Consider the following 13,928-nt stretch of genomic DNA (forward strand, 5'->3'; position numbering starts at 1 on the left):
CAAATGGGGCTAGTCCTGCTTTCAAGTGCCAGGTGTTGGGGTGGGGTTTGGGGAGGGGCCTGTCTGGCCCGGCCGGTCCAGTGGCACTGCGGCCTGGTCATGGGTCCCGGGCAGGCGGAGGGACCGTCGTTCACTGCTGGGATGGCGTCCTTGATGGCACGGGCCCGGCCAGTGGCAGCAGAGGGCCCCACTGGCTCCAACCTAGAGTTTCCACTTCTCCTTCCCTCTCACGCTATTGTTCTCCAGTTCTGGGCTGAGCTGGGTCCCCAGGGACTTAGAGTCTCGGTGACAGTGACCAGATCTGGTGGAACCACTCTGAGGCCCTGAGGTGGCCTGTCGTCCACCTGGACGTCTTTTCCTCTCCGTAGGGAGGGGTGTTTCCTGTGGGGACCTCAGCCAGGGCCGCTGCACTTATCTCTCAACAGGCTTCCCAAACTTTGGGGCTGTGAGTTTCTCCCAGAAGGCCTGGACCCTTTATACACATGCCTTCGCTCAACCTCAGCCCCCCTGCGTCCCCGCCACCCCAGAGCACACCGGGAAGGACAGAGCCCCTCCTGCACTGAGGTTTCTCTGAAGCCTTCTTGCTCGTGTCATTTCCATAACCCACAGCAGGTGTGTGCACTTGACCCCTGAAGACCAAAGATCCGCTCCCAGGTGACCCCCCCGTCTCTCCCTAGGGAGAGAAGGAACCAGCATAGTTTAGAAGAATGTTACTTGTACCACCCCGTGTCAGAACATCCTTCTTGATTATGACAGCCAGCCACAGGTATAAGATTTTAAGAGCCCCCCCCTATTTTTAAAGGACCAGAAGTCTTTATTAAGGATTAGGTATTTTTTCCCCCCAGATTTATTAGACAATCATATTCTTAATAATATTTCCTCACTGGCTTTTACCACATATTTCAACTTCATTTTCAGACTTCCAGCAATGTTGTTCGGTCTTAGTTAACCTTTAACTCGACTGGGTTTTCACGCCCGTGTTCTGTCTCCCACATCCCACACCAGTAATAGACACGATCTCATTGAATCCTTGAAGCCCCAAGATGCGGCCAGGGGGCCTCGCAGGCAGTTCGAGGATGGCAGAGTTCCCGTGGAAGGCAGGCGGCAACTGTCTGCGCTTGAGGGACAAGCATCCACTGGGGCCCCAAGAGTTCGCCGGTTTCTAGGAACACCTCATTTCATGACACGGATACTTACTCCACATCTGCCATCATTGCTACAGATGTTTTCCCCTTCTTTGACTATAAAGAAGGAGAGTAATGGGTGAAAGTATGGAGTCTGGAGCCTCCCTACCCAGGTCTGCCCTTGACTTGCTCTGTGGCCTCAGGGATTTACTGAACCCACCCTAAACCCAAGTGCCTCAGTTTCCACTTCACTAAAATGAGGATAATGGCTGTATCCACCCCTCTGGGTTATTAGCAGGAGTTAATGGGTTAAACAGGAGAGCACGACGGATAAGCCACGGAGATTTGTTTGTTTCTGGTGTGAAACTTCCCTTTACTTGCTCTATGTCCTCCTGCCACTTAGATCAGTTCAAGAGGCTCTATTTTGCCTGGTTTTTTGCTCATAAGTAAGTTCATTTTGCTCATGTGGAGTTTCCCTGGGAGGCTATGAATCCTGGGAGGGCAAGAAGCACAACTTATTTACTGTTGTTTTTGTAATACCTTGCACGGGAACTTGATACATGTTTGCCCTTTCAACAAATATTAAATGAGCACCTTCCGTTCGTGAACCAGACAGTGTTCCGGACACTCAGGAGAAATCAGTGAACAAAACAGACCAAGGTCCCCATCCCTATGGACTTGACAGTTTTCTAGTAGAAATCAGAATCAAAGTGAAATGGAGTTTGGCGGGGGCGGGGGGAGGGTTGTTTTGGTTTTGGTTTTGGTTTTGATTTTACCTGTTTTCATGGCAAATAAAGAGTGTGTATTAGTTTTCCAGTGTTTTAAAATCCAGTCATTATAAGATTAGGGGGAGGTGATGGGGCATCTGCTCCTTTTATGCCTGCCAGATCAGGGTCCTGGTGGTCGGGCCTTGGCTCTGAAGAAAAGCTGCTGGGGCAGTGAGGACCTTCAAGAAAGAAGCACAGAACCATATCACTGGGTAAAACGTTGTGGGGTAAAAACGCATTCTGCTTTGAATTTGTTGATTTTTCTTTAAAATAGAAAGCATCCCTAAGGGCCTGCACTCGGTCTTAATGAGTCATCAGAATACACATTTTTGGCATTCCTTCTCGTGAAAAGCAGCTCTCTTTGCCATAAACAGCCATATCCCAGCAGTAATATTTTGGGAAACTAAATCGTAATGCATGGGTCCCCTAAGTCAGTGTTTCTTACTGTTGGCTGTCCCTTCTGCTTTAGAGGTTTATTGAAAACAAAAACAAAGCCAACAACCCACCCTAAACCCAATAAGGAATCATTGTGAAGACACTGACCTTGAGTGGAAACTGTGGAACATTGACTGTGATCCTCCAGCCTGATGTCCTGTGCGCAGAAGGCCCTGTCGCCGTGTGCAGGAGGTCGCTTCTGAACGTCCCTGTGGCTTTTTCCACTTGGCAGTGGGCCTGGGCCTGAGGTGTTCATTTGCACTCCTGCAGGCTGGAGCCGGGGCTTTGCTGGCCCTGTGGTGTGTAACTCGGCGGCCGCCACTCTTTCTGACAGGAGGTTTTAGTCCGGACTCTGCTCCCTCCCTGTGCGCAGACTTGGCCCTTGAGAGATCGAAACCCCTCGGTGTAAGGGAGGTCGAGGCTCTCCACCAGGGGCTATTGCCTTCGCCCTCTGGGGGGATGTTGGACGAGGTGTGGCAACATCTTCGGTTGTCACACCTCAGGGAATGGGGTGCTACTGGCATCTAGTAGGGAGAGGCCAGAGATGAGGCTAAACACACCATAATGCACAGGACAGCCCCCCCCCCAGAATTATCTGGCCCCAAATGTCAATAATGAGAACCCCTGGTGTAAGTGAATGGGGACCATTTCCACGTACATCACAGAGCTAAACACTTAGACCACGGGATGCTTTTTCTGCCTACGGGCCGGCGCCACAAAGGAGGAGGCTGGGTGTGTTCTTCAGCCCCTGCAAATGGCTCGTTTGTCTCTGTTTTGTCAGATCGAGCGGCGCCTGGACACGGTTCGGTCAGTGTGCCACCATTCGCACAAGCGTCTGACGGCATGTTTCCAGGGCCAGCATGGGACCGACACCGAGAGGAGATACGTGAGTAGCGGGTGTGACCCAGGGCCGTCGTTCTTGCGTCTCGGTGAGGCTTTGTACCCTGTAGACCCTTGGTTTTTCTCAGGCAGGAGCAGCTGTTGCCTGCAGATTTGTACCTTATATCGCCATTTACTCTCGTGACGCCTGCCTGACCAGAACATTCTTTTGTGCTTAAGACATTGCTGAGCTGAAAGCCCTGCTCACACTGAATTTTCTCCAGGTGCTTTTAAAGACTCAATGAGCCATTTGTCGTTGATAAGACAATGGAGATGTCTGTTAGGAATGCTTTGATGGCAAAAAAGCTGAAAGCCTGTCTTAAATGGACTTAGAAAATGGACATAATTTATTGGCTTACTAACCGAAACGTCCAGAAGCTGGGGTGGACTTGAGGTGAAGCTTGGGCTAGCATTTCAGTGGTGTAACCAAAACCCCACTTTCTTTTCTTCTGTCCCTTCTGCCTTCTTCAGTGTCTGCTTTATCCCTAAATGGGCTCCTCTCATGGTCGCGGGTTGGCTACCAGCAACTTCCATGGGCTACTTGCTTCCTTGTGCGTGTCCGGCAGGAATAGAACGTGTGTCTTCCAGTAGTTTTCTTAATGGAGTGGGAAATCTTCTTTTTCCAAGTCCTTGGCAGGTAGAAACCACCTTCCATTGCGTTGGTCCGTACTGAGCCATATTTCCCATTCCGGAACATTCCCATTCCACCCTGATCACCGTGGGCAGGGGCGAGGTTGGTGAGGAAATGGGATGTGCTGGTTGGTTGAGCTAATCAGGGCCCAGCCTTAGAGCGTGGGCTGCAGAGCTACCTACAGCTCACGGGCTTTACTGAGACCAGGGTGGATCCCTAAGAGAAATCAGGATGCTGTCGTAGAGAGGAAGAGGGATGAACTCCAGGAGAACCATCGAATGTGCCCATTTGGTCAAAGCATCCGACTCCTGTGCCACGAGCAGCAGTGCTCATGGGGCAGTCCCATCCTTGGGTTTCCGAGATCCTAGCTCAGGAGCATATGCTAACCCTTGGAAGCCCACATGCCATTAAGGTGATAGTTTCAGGGGCAGCTATGATTTGCCAAAGTGTTTTGTCTGTCACCGGATGTCTCACGAGGAAGAACCAGCATGCAGATGATCTGTGTCGCCCTTCTTTTATATTTCCTTACAGACATTTATGGGATGTCTAGACAACAGGGTTATTCCTCTCTTGTGTAATACTTAGTTGGCTGCAGTAGGTAGAGACCAAAGAGTGGAGCTTTGTACGCACCCACGATGGCAGGAATGCCTGCTGCAGGTCCAGTCCCGCAGAACCAGACCCAATCCCCTGGTCCTGTCCCCACGGCTCCTCTCCTTCTCTTGCCACGGCTTCTGTTCTACCTACCCTTTTCACATGGTGCCCTAAGGCTCTGTCCTCCTCCTTATTCCCCCAGCCGCATTCTTTGGGCCACCTCCTCTGTTCTCATGGCTTCTAGCTGATGTGTTTATGCCAGGGACATCTAAACCATTTCAACCAAGCAAAAACACTTCCTTCCCTAGATGTCTATTTTAGTGTGTGTAACTAGTTCTTCCTTCTGTGTTGACTCTTAAGTTCCACCCACCCTATTATGCAAGCCAGAAACTGTAGGGTTACCTTACATTCCCTTTCCTTTTATCCTCACCCTCCCACAGCTGCTTGAGTAGCAAGTCCTGTGATTGTGAGTATCTTTTGAATTCCTCACCTCCGCTCCATCTCTGCCACCTTCACCTTAAAGCAGAACCTGATTACCTCACCTGGATGGTGTGGTCACCTCCTGAGCTTCAATTCCTGCCTCTGGTTCCTTTTTTTTCCAGCGTGTCTCCAGCCAGATCACCAGAATGTTCTGAAATACACATCAGTACTCTCATCCTCCTGCCTGAAAAAAAGTCTTAGCTTCGTGGTTCTCCAGAGGGACCAGAATTACACCCATGGGGAGATTTGGAAATATGTGGAGACATTTTGGGTTGCCGTAGGACCTGGGAGACACTACTGGTGTTTGGAGGGAGGGGACCGAGATGCCGAACATTCTGCGGTGCCTGGAGGGATAGTTTCACACCGGAAGTGGCCCCGATGCCCGTGGTGCCTCTTTGAGGGGCGCTGGCTGCTTCCCATTGGCAGGGTTAGAGTCTAAGCTCTTCAGCATGAAGCCCTTCATAATCTGACCCCATTTCCCCTGACCGTCCTGGTGTCTCCCGCTTCCTCTGTGTGCCTTTGTCCTTCACGTTGTTATATCTGGTCGCTCCCTCTGACCGCTGGAAGACACAACCCAGGTGTCCCACATACTCCGTAAAAACAAATTAAATGAGTATTTATCAAACACCTACTATGTACAAGTGCTAGAGATAGAAAATGAAGAAGAGATAGTCTCCACCTTAAAGGTGCTCACAGCCTGGTGGGGAGAGACACACAAAGGGATCATTATAAAATGACATGCGTAACAAAGTGTGCACAGGATACCATGGGAGGATCAAGAATGGGCATCACGGGAGGAGAGAGGTAGTCAGGCGAGGCTGCCTGGAGGAGGTGGTGGTCCAGCCATAAAGGAGGGCAATGAGCGGCAGGTGATGGGCATATTCTAGGCAGCAGGGGCAAAGGTGCCTGGCCCTCAGTTCTAAAACCTAATGCCTGAGGCTTCCTTTTCCAACCTGGAACAGAAGAGCCAAAGACAGAACTCTGCGGCTGTCTACACTGTGCACATGGGAGGGGCAGTCACCATAGAAACGATAGGAGATAGGCGACCACAGAGGTCGTACAATGCGGAGAAAATGGCGGCAGCCTCTAGGGCTCTAGAATACACAGGAGGAGCCCCCAAAGGCCCCACGAGAGGCTCCCATGCATGTGCAGAGGCAAGACTTGGAGGGGGTGGTCTCAGCCCAAGACATGGACACGGCAGAGCTTCTGCCGTGCGTCACGTGAGACCTGGAGTGCCTGCCTTTTGTGCAGTTGGCATGCATTTTATAAATTATGACGTTAGAACTTTTTTTTTTTAAAGATTTTATTTATTTATTTGACAGAGAGAGAAACATAGCGAGAGAGGGAACACAAGCAGGGGCAGAGGGAGAGGGAGAAGCAGGCTCCCTGGTGAGCAGGGAGCCCGATGCAGGGCTCGATCCCAGGACCCTGGGATCATGACCTGAGCCGAAGGCAGACGCTTAACGACTGAGCCACCCAGGCGCCCCAGACGTTAGAACTTTTTAAATGAATCGCTGGTGATAAAAAAGCTGTCGGTGCCTAGGAAGTGCTTAGCCGTGTTCGTGGAGGAGCATGGCGGCGGTAGACAGCATCTTCATCAAGGAGCACAGGGTTAAATAAGCGGAATATCCTTATTTGTATACATCAGGAAACAGGATTGTTGCGGCTTTGGGGTCAGAGCCTGGAAACCGCAAGGCTGTTTATAGCTGGGAGCTTGAATGATACTTGCAATGGAGACTCCTCTTTTATGATTTCTTTTTGTCCAGAGCTCCAGAGTTGCACAAAGTATATTTCTCCTGATTATTACATTTATCCTAGAGTTAAATTCCCTCCAAAAGGCAGCATTACTGGGGTACCTGGCCGGCACAGTTGGCTGAGCGTCCAGCTCAGGTCGTGGTCTCGGGGTCGTGAGATTGGGCCCCACGTTGTGTTCTGCCCTCAGTAGAGTCTGCTTGGGATTCTGTCTCCCTCTCCCTCTGCCCCTTCCCACCCCTGCTCACGCGCTCACTCTCTCTCCCTAAAATAAGATAAATCTTTAAAAAAAAAGGCAGGCAGCCTTACGAAAATGTATGAATTACCCTCACTATGATCAAGGCACGCTGCCCGTTTTCTCCTCTCTTCCTGGTCTGGAAGTGTAGAAACTGAGGGGCAGGTGGGGGAGGTGAGGCAGGTGAAGCCTGTTATTTACTTATTTGAAAACAACTTGAGAAGGCAAGAGATGGGTAAATATAGTTGCTGTTATTTATCTTTGCATTTCAATATACTGTTTCGAATAGGCTGCCTATTTACATGGTCAAAATCCAGTACACACAGAAGAACATAAAGCGAGGTCTCTCCCGGTCCTGTTCCCCAGGCGCCCTGCTGCCTTCTCCAGAGTGACCAGTGCTGGTAGTTTCTCGTATAGCCTTCCAGAGATATTCTCTACACTGCAAGCAAATGCGGTGCAAGTTGTATCGCATGGAGCCCTCTGAAAGCAGGAAAGGCAGGTGACGTGCGAGAGGTCAAGGCTCAACAACGCCACAGCAGGATGTACCCTGCGTCTTTGCCATGAGGGCCCTTTCTACTGGGGAGTCAAAACCACGTGGAGCACTGCAGCACTGAACCCATTTTTTTGTTAACAGACTGTGTGTTATCGCCAACCCCTGGTACTTTCCAGGCCCCTTCTACCCGTATTCTGAGATGAGCCATCAGCCAGTGGTGGAAAGGTGCTGACCTGAGGCTCAGGCCGTGGGCACGGAGGTCTGGCTCTGCTGCCCCTCACTGGGGTGCCCGGCCAGTCCACCTGACCTCCCTGGGCTTCAGGTCCCTTGACTGGACAAGTAGAACATTAATCACACGATCCTTATGGTCATTTCCAGCTGAACAACAAATCTCTGATAGGAAAATGCATGGCTTTGTGCTTAAATACCTTAAAAAAAACTTTTTTAGATATTTAGCCAGATACTTTTAGATACTTAACTGAAGCTATATCGTTATGATTACAGCCAAATTAAGAGCCAGTTTAAGAATGAGTAGTCTAGGAGCGCCTGGGTGGCAAAGTCGGTTAAGTGACCGACTCTTGGTTTTGGCTCAGGTCGTGATCTCAAGGTCATGAGATGGAACCTTGTGTCGGGCTCAGCATGAGTCTGCTTAAGACTCTCTCTCCCTCTTCCTCTGGCCCCTGCCCCCACTCTCTTTCTCTCTCTCTCTCAAAATAAATAAATCTTAAAAAAAGAGAGTATTCTAGCAAAAGTTTTTGAAATTGAGTATTTTATTGCGCTTATTTGTTAAGATCATCAGAGAGCAAAGTCTGTGTCTTCTGTTCCCAGTGTCTGGGACACAGCATGCACTTGATTAATTAAAAATAACAGCTGGGGCGCCTGGGAGGCTCAGTCGTTGAGCGTCTGCCTGCGGCTCAGGTCATGATCCCAGGGTCCTGGGATCGAGCCCCACATCGGGCTCCCTGCTCGGCGGGAAGCCTGCTTCTCCCTCTCCCACTCCCCCTGCTTGTGTTCCCTCTCTCACTGTGTCTTTCTCTGTCAAATAAATAAATAAAATCTTAAAAAAAAAAATAAATAAATAAATAAAAATAAAAATAACAGCTAACAGCAACCACAACAATAATACTAGCAGTCAGCACTTACTGAGCACTTACCACGTGCTGGGCACTTGACACTGAATATCCCCGTAGACGGACAGCCCTAGGACACCTGCGCTATTACCATGCGTCTGTGTCATCCAGGCATGAGGACGCGGATACAGAGGTCCCATAGCTTCTACCTTCGAGACCAGAATCTGAACCCAGACAGGCTGTCTCTTACCTGTGCAGTTTGCCTGGAGGAGAAATCCCTGAAGGGTGACCTGAAGCAGGTCATCGAGAATGCAGGTGTCAATAATAGTGCAACCAACACACTGTCTTCTGCCTTCCAGAAAAAACTCCCTCTGACCGCTCTCGCTCAGAACATGCAAGAAGCATCGACTCAACTGGAAGAGTCTCTGCTGGGGTAAGAGTCAGCTGCTTTTAGGGAGAGAGCCCTGTGCCCTGTGGGGCAGTGGGAGTGGGTAGGCGGGTGGGGTGTGTGGCAGCTGTCTGTGTGACAGAGGGACCGTGAGCGTGATGGCATGGCTCATCCCCCAGGAGAACAGTGCAGTCTCTGTGGGGAAAAAGTGGGGTCCGGGCCATTGGGATGGTAGAGAATCTTCCATTTAGTAGGAGCAAGGCTGGAGATGGGTTGAAAGGGCTGCGAGCAAAAGTCATTGGTAGGGTCAATTTTTATTCTCCTGAGCTTGGGTGTAAAGAACAAACCCCTTCCCTGTTCCAGCTGTTGACTCAAGTTTACAAACTCTGACCAGCCCCTTCCGGTCCTTAAGAGTCACTTCCTAGGGGTGCCTCGGTGTCTCAGTCGGTTAAGCATTTGCCTCTGGCTCAGGTCCTGATTCCAGGGTCCTGGAATCGTGCCCCATGTTGGGCTCCATGCTCAGCAGAGAGTCTGCTTCTCCCTCTCCTTCTGCCCTCCCCCGCTGCTTGTGTTCCCTCTCTCTCTCTCTCGCGTGCTCTCTCTCTCAAATAAATAAAATCTTTAAAAAAAAATAAAAAACAGATTCTTTGGCTATATAAATTTACTATTTTGTACAACAACAGATGAAACATTAACCTAGCAAGATAGTTATCAATTTAACAGAGGCATAATGCACATGAACAGTCTTTTTCATTTTAAAGCATAAGTCTGTGGACTCATATTTTCGGTGATGCCCAAAACTTACAACATTTTTGAGGTTCTACTGTGCAGCCCCCTAATGTGTTTCCATCATGTAGAGAGCACAACTGGCCCAGTATGGTAATGAGGCACCTGATTTAATGACCATATGCTTGTTGTGGGGTGTCTTGTGTTTTTAAAGGAAGATGCTGGAGACGTGTGGCGATGCCGAGAATCAGCTGGCTCTAGAACTTGCTCAGCATGAAGTCTTTGTTGAGAGAGAGATCGTGGAACCTCTGGGCAGCATAGCAGAGGTGGGTGCTTTTGCCGGACGGCACAGAAGAGCCAAGACTAGTGTGGGCTGCGTGGTGAATGGTTTGCTTACGTCTACAAGTTTAACAGTGACCAGTGGCTTTGACGTAGCTTCTTTTTGGAAATAAGGGGAATAAGTTGAGGGTACAAAATCCTATGCCTAAGAGGAAAAAAAAAATGTGAATAAATATTGCCCTTTCGAATGTTAAGTTTAAAACCCCAAAGCTTATGCCGTTGGATATGTGGTATGTTCTTTCTAGATGGAGATTCCCAACATCCAGAAACAGAGGAAACAGCTCGCTAAATTGGTGTTGGACTGGGATTCGGTCAGAGCCAGGTAAGGTAGAGCTGCAAAAATAACCAATAATGCAGTATTATTGTCACTCCCCCAGCAACCGTCCTTGTCCCCAGCACAGATGAGAGAAAGGCCACTCGGTGGACAAGATGCAGGTTTCCAGATTCATGCACTTGACCCATAGACCAAGTCACGCCCACTTACACCTCTTTTTAGGGCTCATTCTCCCAAGCGTGGCAATGGGGATGATGTTAGAACATCCTGTTCTTAGTGAACCAGCAGTAAAGGGAGACAGAAAAAAAAAAAAGGTAAAGAAAGAAACCTAAGTAAGTGTTTTAAGGGGAGAGGGGTCAGTGGCAAACAGTTCTGAGTGTTTGTTGCTAGGATAGGGGACCGTAGGAATAAATAGATCTGTGATCTTAGCAGTTCTGAGGGTCCTGCCACGTCCAGACGCCATGTGGTTATGATACTTTCATAATCGAATGCTGCGCTCAAGAGGGAGAAACTCCCATAAAACTAAGTAACCATCCCAGAGGGCTGCTGACTTGTGGGCTGATGCCTGACGACGGTCTGCAGAGCCTCGTGGCAGGACTCCAGCCTAGCTCTGTCCCCAAGGGCATTTGTATCAGTGACTTACGTGGCTTTCTCCTCGGATGAGAGTGGGGAATATGGAGGCAGCCGCCCCGGCCCCGTCCTTTCTCAGACTTTATCACAAGGTTGCTAAACTTTCTGTAAAGGGCCAGATAGTAATATTTTCAGCATTGCAACCCAGGTGGTCCCTGTCACAGCCATTCACCTCTGCTGATGCAGCACAGGAACAGCCCTGGACCATAAGTAGATGAAAGTGTGGCTGTCTTCCAATAAAACTTTATTTAAAAAAAAAAAATGGCTTTGTTGTTAGCTCTCTGGTTTTTTTTTTTTTAATTATTGAAGAATAATTGGCACACAATGTTGCATTAATTTCAGGTGCACAACATTGATTCAACAATTCTGTACGTTGCTCAGTGCTCATCACAATAAGTGTGGTCACCATTTGTCCCCGTACAGTGTTATTAACATTATTATTGCCCGTATTGCCTATGCTGTGCTCTTCATCTCTGTGACTTATTTATTTTGTAAGTTTGTTCTCATTGCAGTCCTGTGAAATGGATATGATGATTCCTCTTTGGCAAATATATGGAGAGACAGCCATCATTTCCTGAGCTTGTCCTGTCACGTGTTTTTTATTGCAGATTTAGAACGTCGGTAGCGATTCTACAATGCAGCCTTTCCTCATTTCTAAGATACCACTGAGTATCTATGCACCACTGATTTAATACCTACTTTTGGTCGGGGGGGAGAAACACCACTCCACTCAATGTACAAATCCCTTGTTAAGACATGTCCTGATTTAAGAAATGTTGAGATCATAAAAGGTACGTCTAGGAATTAGCTACATGGTAAAAATAATTGCCACCACCGACCATACACTTGCCACGTGCCACGTGCCACGTGCGAGGCATTGAGCTCCATACGTGGTACCTCAGCTTGTTTGATTCCTCCACCCGTTTCCATTCATTTGCTCATTCATATTTTTGACAGCTCGCAGTTGCGTGCTTACTGTGTCAGACTCCATGCTGGGTATAAGTGCAGAGGCCCCTCGGTGAGGACTGGAGAGGGAACGGGTCAGTGGGTTAGGTAACACCCCTTCCTCTCGAGAAGAGACTTCTTTTATGGATCAGGGAGGAACCTGCACAGAGTTACCCACATGACTTGCTTCATGCTTCCGAGGTGATAAACGTCTGGGCTAGGAGCCTGTCTTAAAGTCCACCGTCTTGTCTCCTCATCACGTGTACACCTGTGATTAGAATCCTCCAGGTCAGGACCAGGAGTAGAGGCCACCCTGAGGTCGATTTTTTTTTGCTCCAGATAAGGAAGTGTGTTCTAATGGTTAATTAAATGAGGCCGAGAATGCTCCCTCACTGGAGTTGGTTGAGTGACATTATAGATGCTTATCTGCCAGAAATTTTACATCTACAGTTCCTGTATCCTGGAGGGGATTTCAACACAGATTCTTGATCTGCATTCACGGTCTTGTTCACTTAACCAATCAAAGCAGGTATTAGAGAAACAAACAGTGGAATATTTCTTCTTTTCTTATTCCTGTGGCTCTTTCCTGGAGGAAAATGATCATAGCTAATGACTAATTACTGCTTATTTTCTAAGTAGGAATCCATTATATGGCAGATATTATCTGCACACACATACGCGTACATATATATATATTTGTTCTCTCCCTGATTCCTTATGATGGTTCTGCAAGGCAGACCGTGTTTGTTATCTTCGTTTTACAGATGAGATTACTAAGCCACAGAGAGGTTAAGTCATTGCCCAAGGTCACACAGCTAGTGATGGGAGAGCCAGGCTTCAAACCCGAGCATGTCCGACTCTGAAGTCCATGCTCTGTCCACACTACACAGCATTGCCAAGCTTAGCTTTGGCAGACTCGCCGAAGCCCCGCTTTGGAGGAGTGCCTCACATCAGGAACTGGAGAGAAGTCGGAGTGTAATGTTTGGGGGGGGGCAGTGCAGCAGCTGGGAAGCTTGGTGAGTTGCTAGCATGGGTTTTCATCTCTGTAATATCCATGTTTACATTTACACTGCTGGAACTTTCCAGAATAGCAGACATAATCCATACTCAAAGAGAAGGTCAAAGCACACAGAAATTGTTTTAGATTATTATCCCCCCCTGCACTCCCCTACTCTTGCTATGATATAACCTTTTTTTCAGTCCTTCTGACCTACTGTAAAGGGAATGTAAATATTCCACATTATGCTTCAGATTTGCTATAAATTTGGTGTTTAGAATATTAATTCTAACAACTGTTTTTAATTCTACAAGTGCTTTCCTAGCTATGGATTGCTAGCTGCTTGACCAAAGTTCTAGGTTTTACTCGCTGGAAGTAATCTCAGATGAGGATGGTAGCAGGAAGAGTCATAGGAACCCAAGAGTGGGACTGACTCCCAGTGGCACAGGAACATTCCAGGTCAAAGCAGGAAAGCGCAGGGGTGTTTCATGGCAAGGATATCACAATTGGACACTACGGGAAAGGGGTTTCATGGCATGATTTCCAGCAGTGGGGCGTGTGTGAGACAAGATGTGGTAGACTCTCAGAGCGAGAGTCCTGGCATGGTGGGGAGCTCCTGGTTCTTTTTGCTTGCTTCCATTCCTGGAGGATAAACTCAGGAGAGGCTGACATCCTAGGTATGCTGCCTATCCCAGGTAGAATCTGTTCTGGAGAAAGAGTCTGTCTCCCTGAGGGCCTTGACTCTACAAGGTCGAGAATGTGCAGCTGGTTCTTAGATGCTGGTTGTCCCCATGTTTTGCAGGTGGAACCAGGCTCACAAATCTTCAGGAACCAACTTCCAGGGGCTTCCGTCAAAAATAGATACCCTAAAGGAAGAGATGGATGAAGCCGGAAATAAAGTAGAACTGTGCAAGGTATAAGACTTCCCTGATAAATATGTGGGTTGCATCAGTCTGGTTCCTGCAAATGACAGATGAAAGGCCAAATACTGCAGATTATTTAGTGTTTTACACAAGTCCTATCAGAATACTCTGAATGATAGGAAACGTGGGTTTTAGTTTCTTCTTCTTTCTTTATTTTCTAAGACCCTGCATTACTTTATAATCAGAATAAAACATTCTTTAAAAAAAAATTCAAGTAGAGGGTACCTGGGTGGCTCAGTTGGTTAAGCG

At 48.3% G+C, this 13,928-nt stretch overlaps 1 protein-coding gene across 5 annotated transcripts in view; it reads left to right on the forward strand.

Moving 5' to 3' along the window:
• Positions 1 to 13,928, forward strand: part of ARHGAP17 (Rho GTPase activating protein 17) — an 87,652-nt gene that overhangs the window by 35,303 nt on the left and 38,421 nt on the right. For all 5 annotated transcript variants that reach the window (XR_004923653.2, XM_036112493.2, XM_036112496.2 and 2 more), the window contains exons 3-7: positions 3,108 to 3,212; positions 8,817 to 8,890; positions 9,786 to 9,897; positions 10,156 to 10,232; positions 13,559 to 13,670. Coding sequence is in view for 4 of the 5 variants with exons in the window: in XM_036112493.2 (XP_035968386.1) it covers positions 3,108 to 3,212; positions 8,817 to 8,890; positions 9,786 to 9,897; positions 10,156 to 10,232; positions 13,559 to 13,670 (480 nt within the window). In the remaining variant the exon portion in view is untranslated. The remainder of the gene's footprint in view (positions 1 to 3,107; positions 3,213 to 8,816; positions 8,891 to 9,785; positions 9,898 to 10,155; positions 10,233 to 13,558; positions 13,671 to 13,928) is intronic.

This window comes from Halichoerus grypus, chromosome 6 (genome assembly GCF_964656455.1).
Source record: "Halichoerus grypus chromosome 6, mHalGry1.hap1.1, whole genome shotgun sequence".
NCBI lineage: Eukaryota > Metazoa > Chordata > Mammalia > Carnivora > Phocidae > Halichoerus > Halichoerus grypus.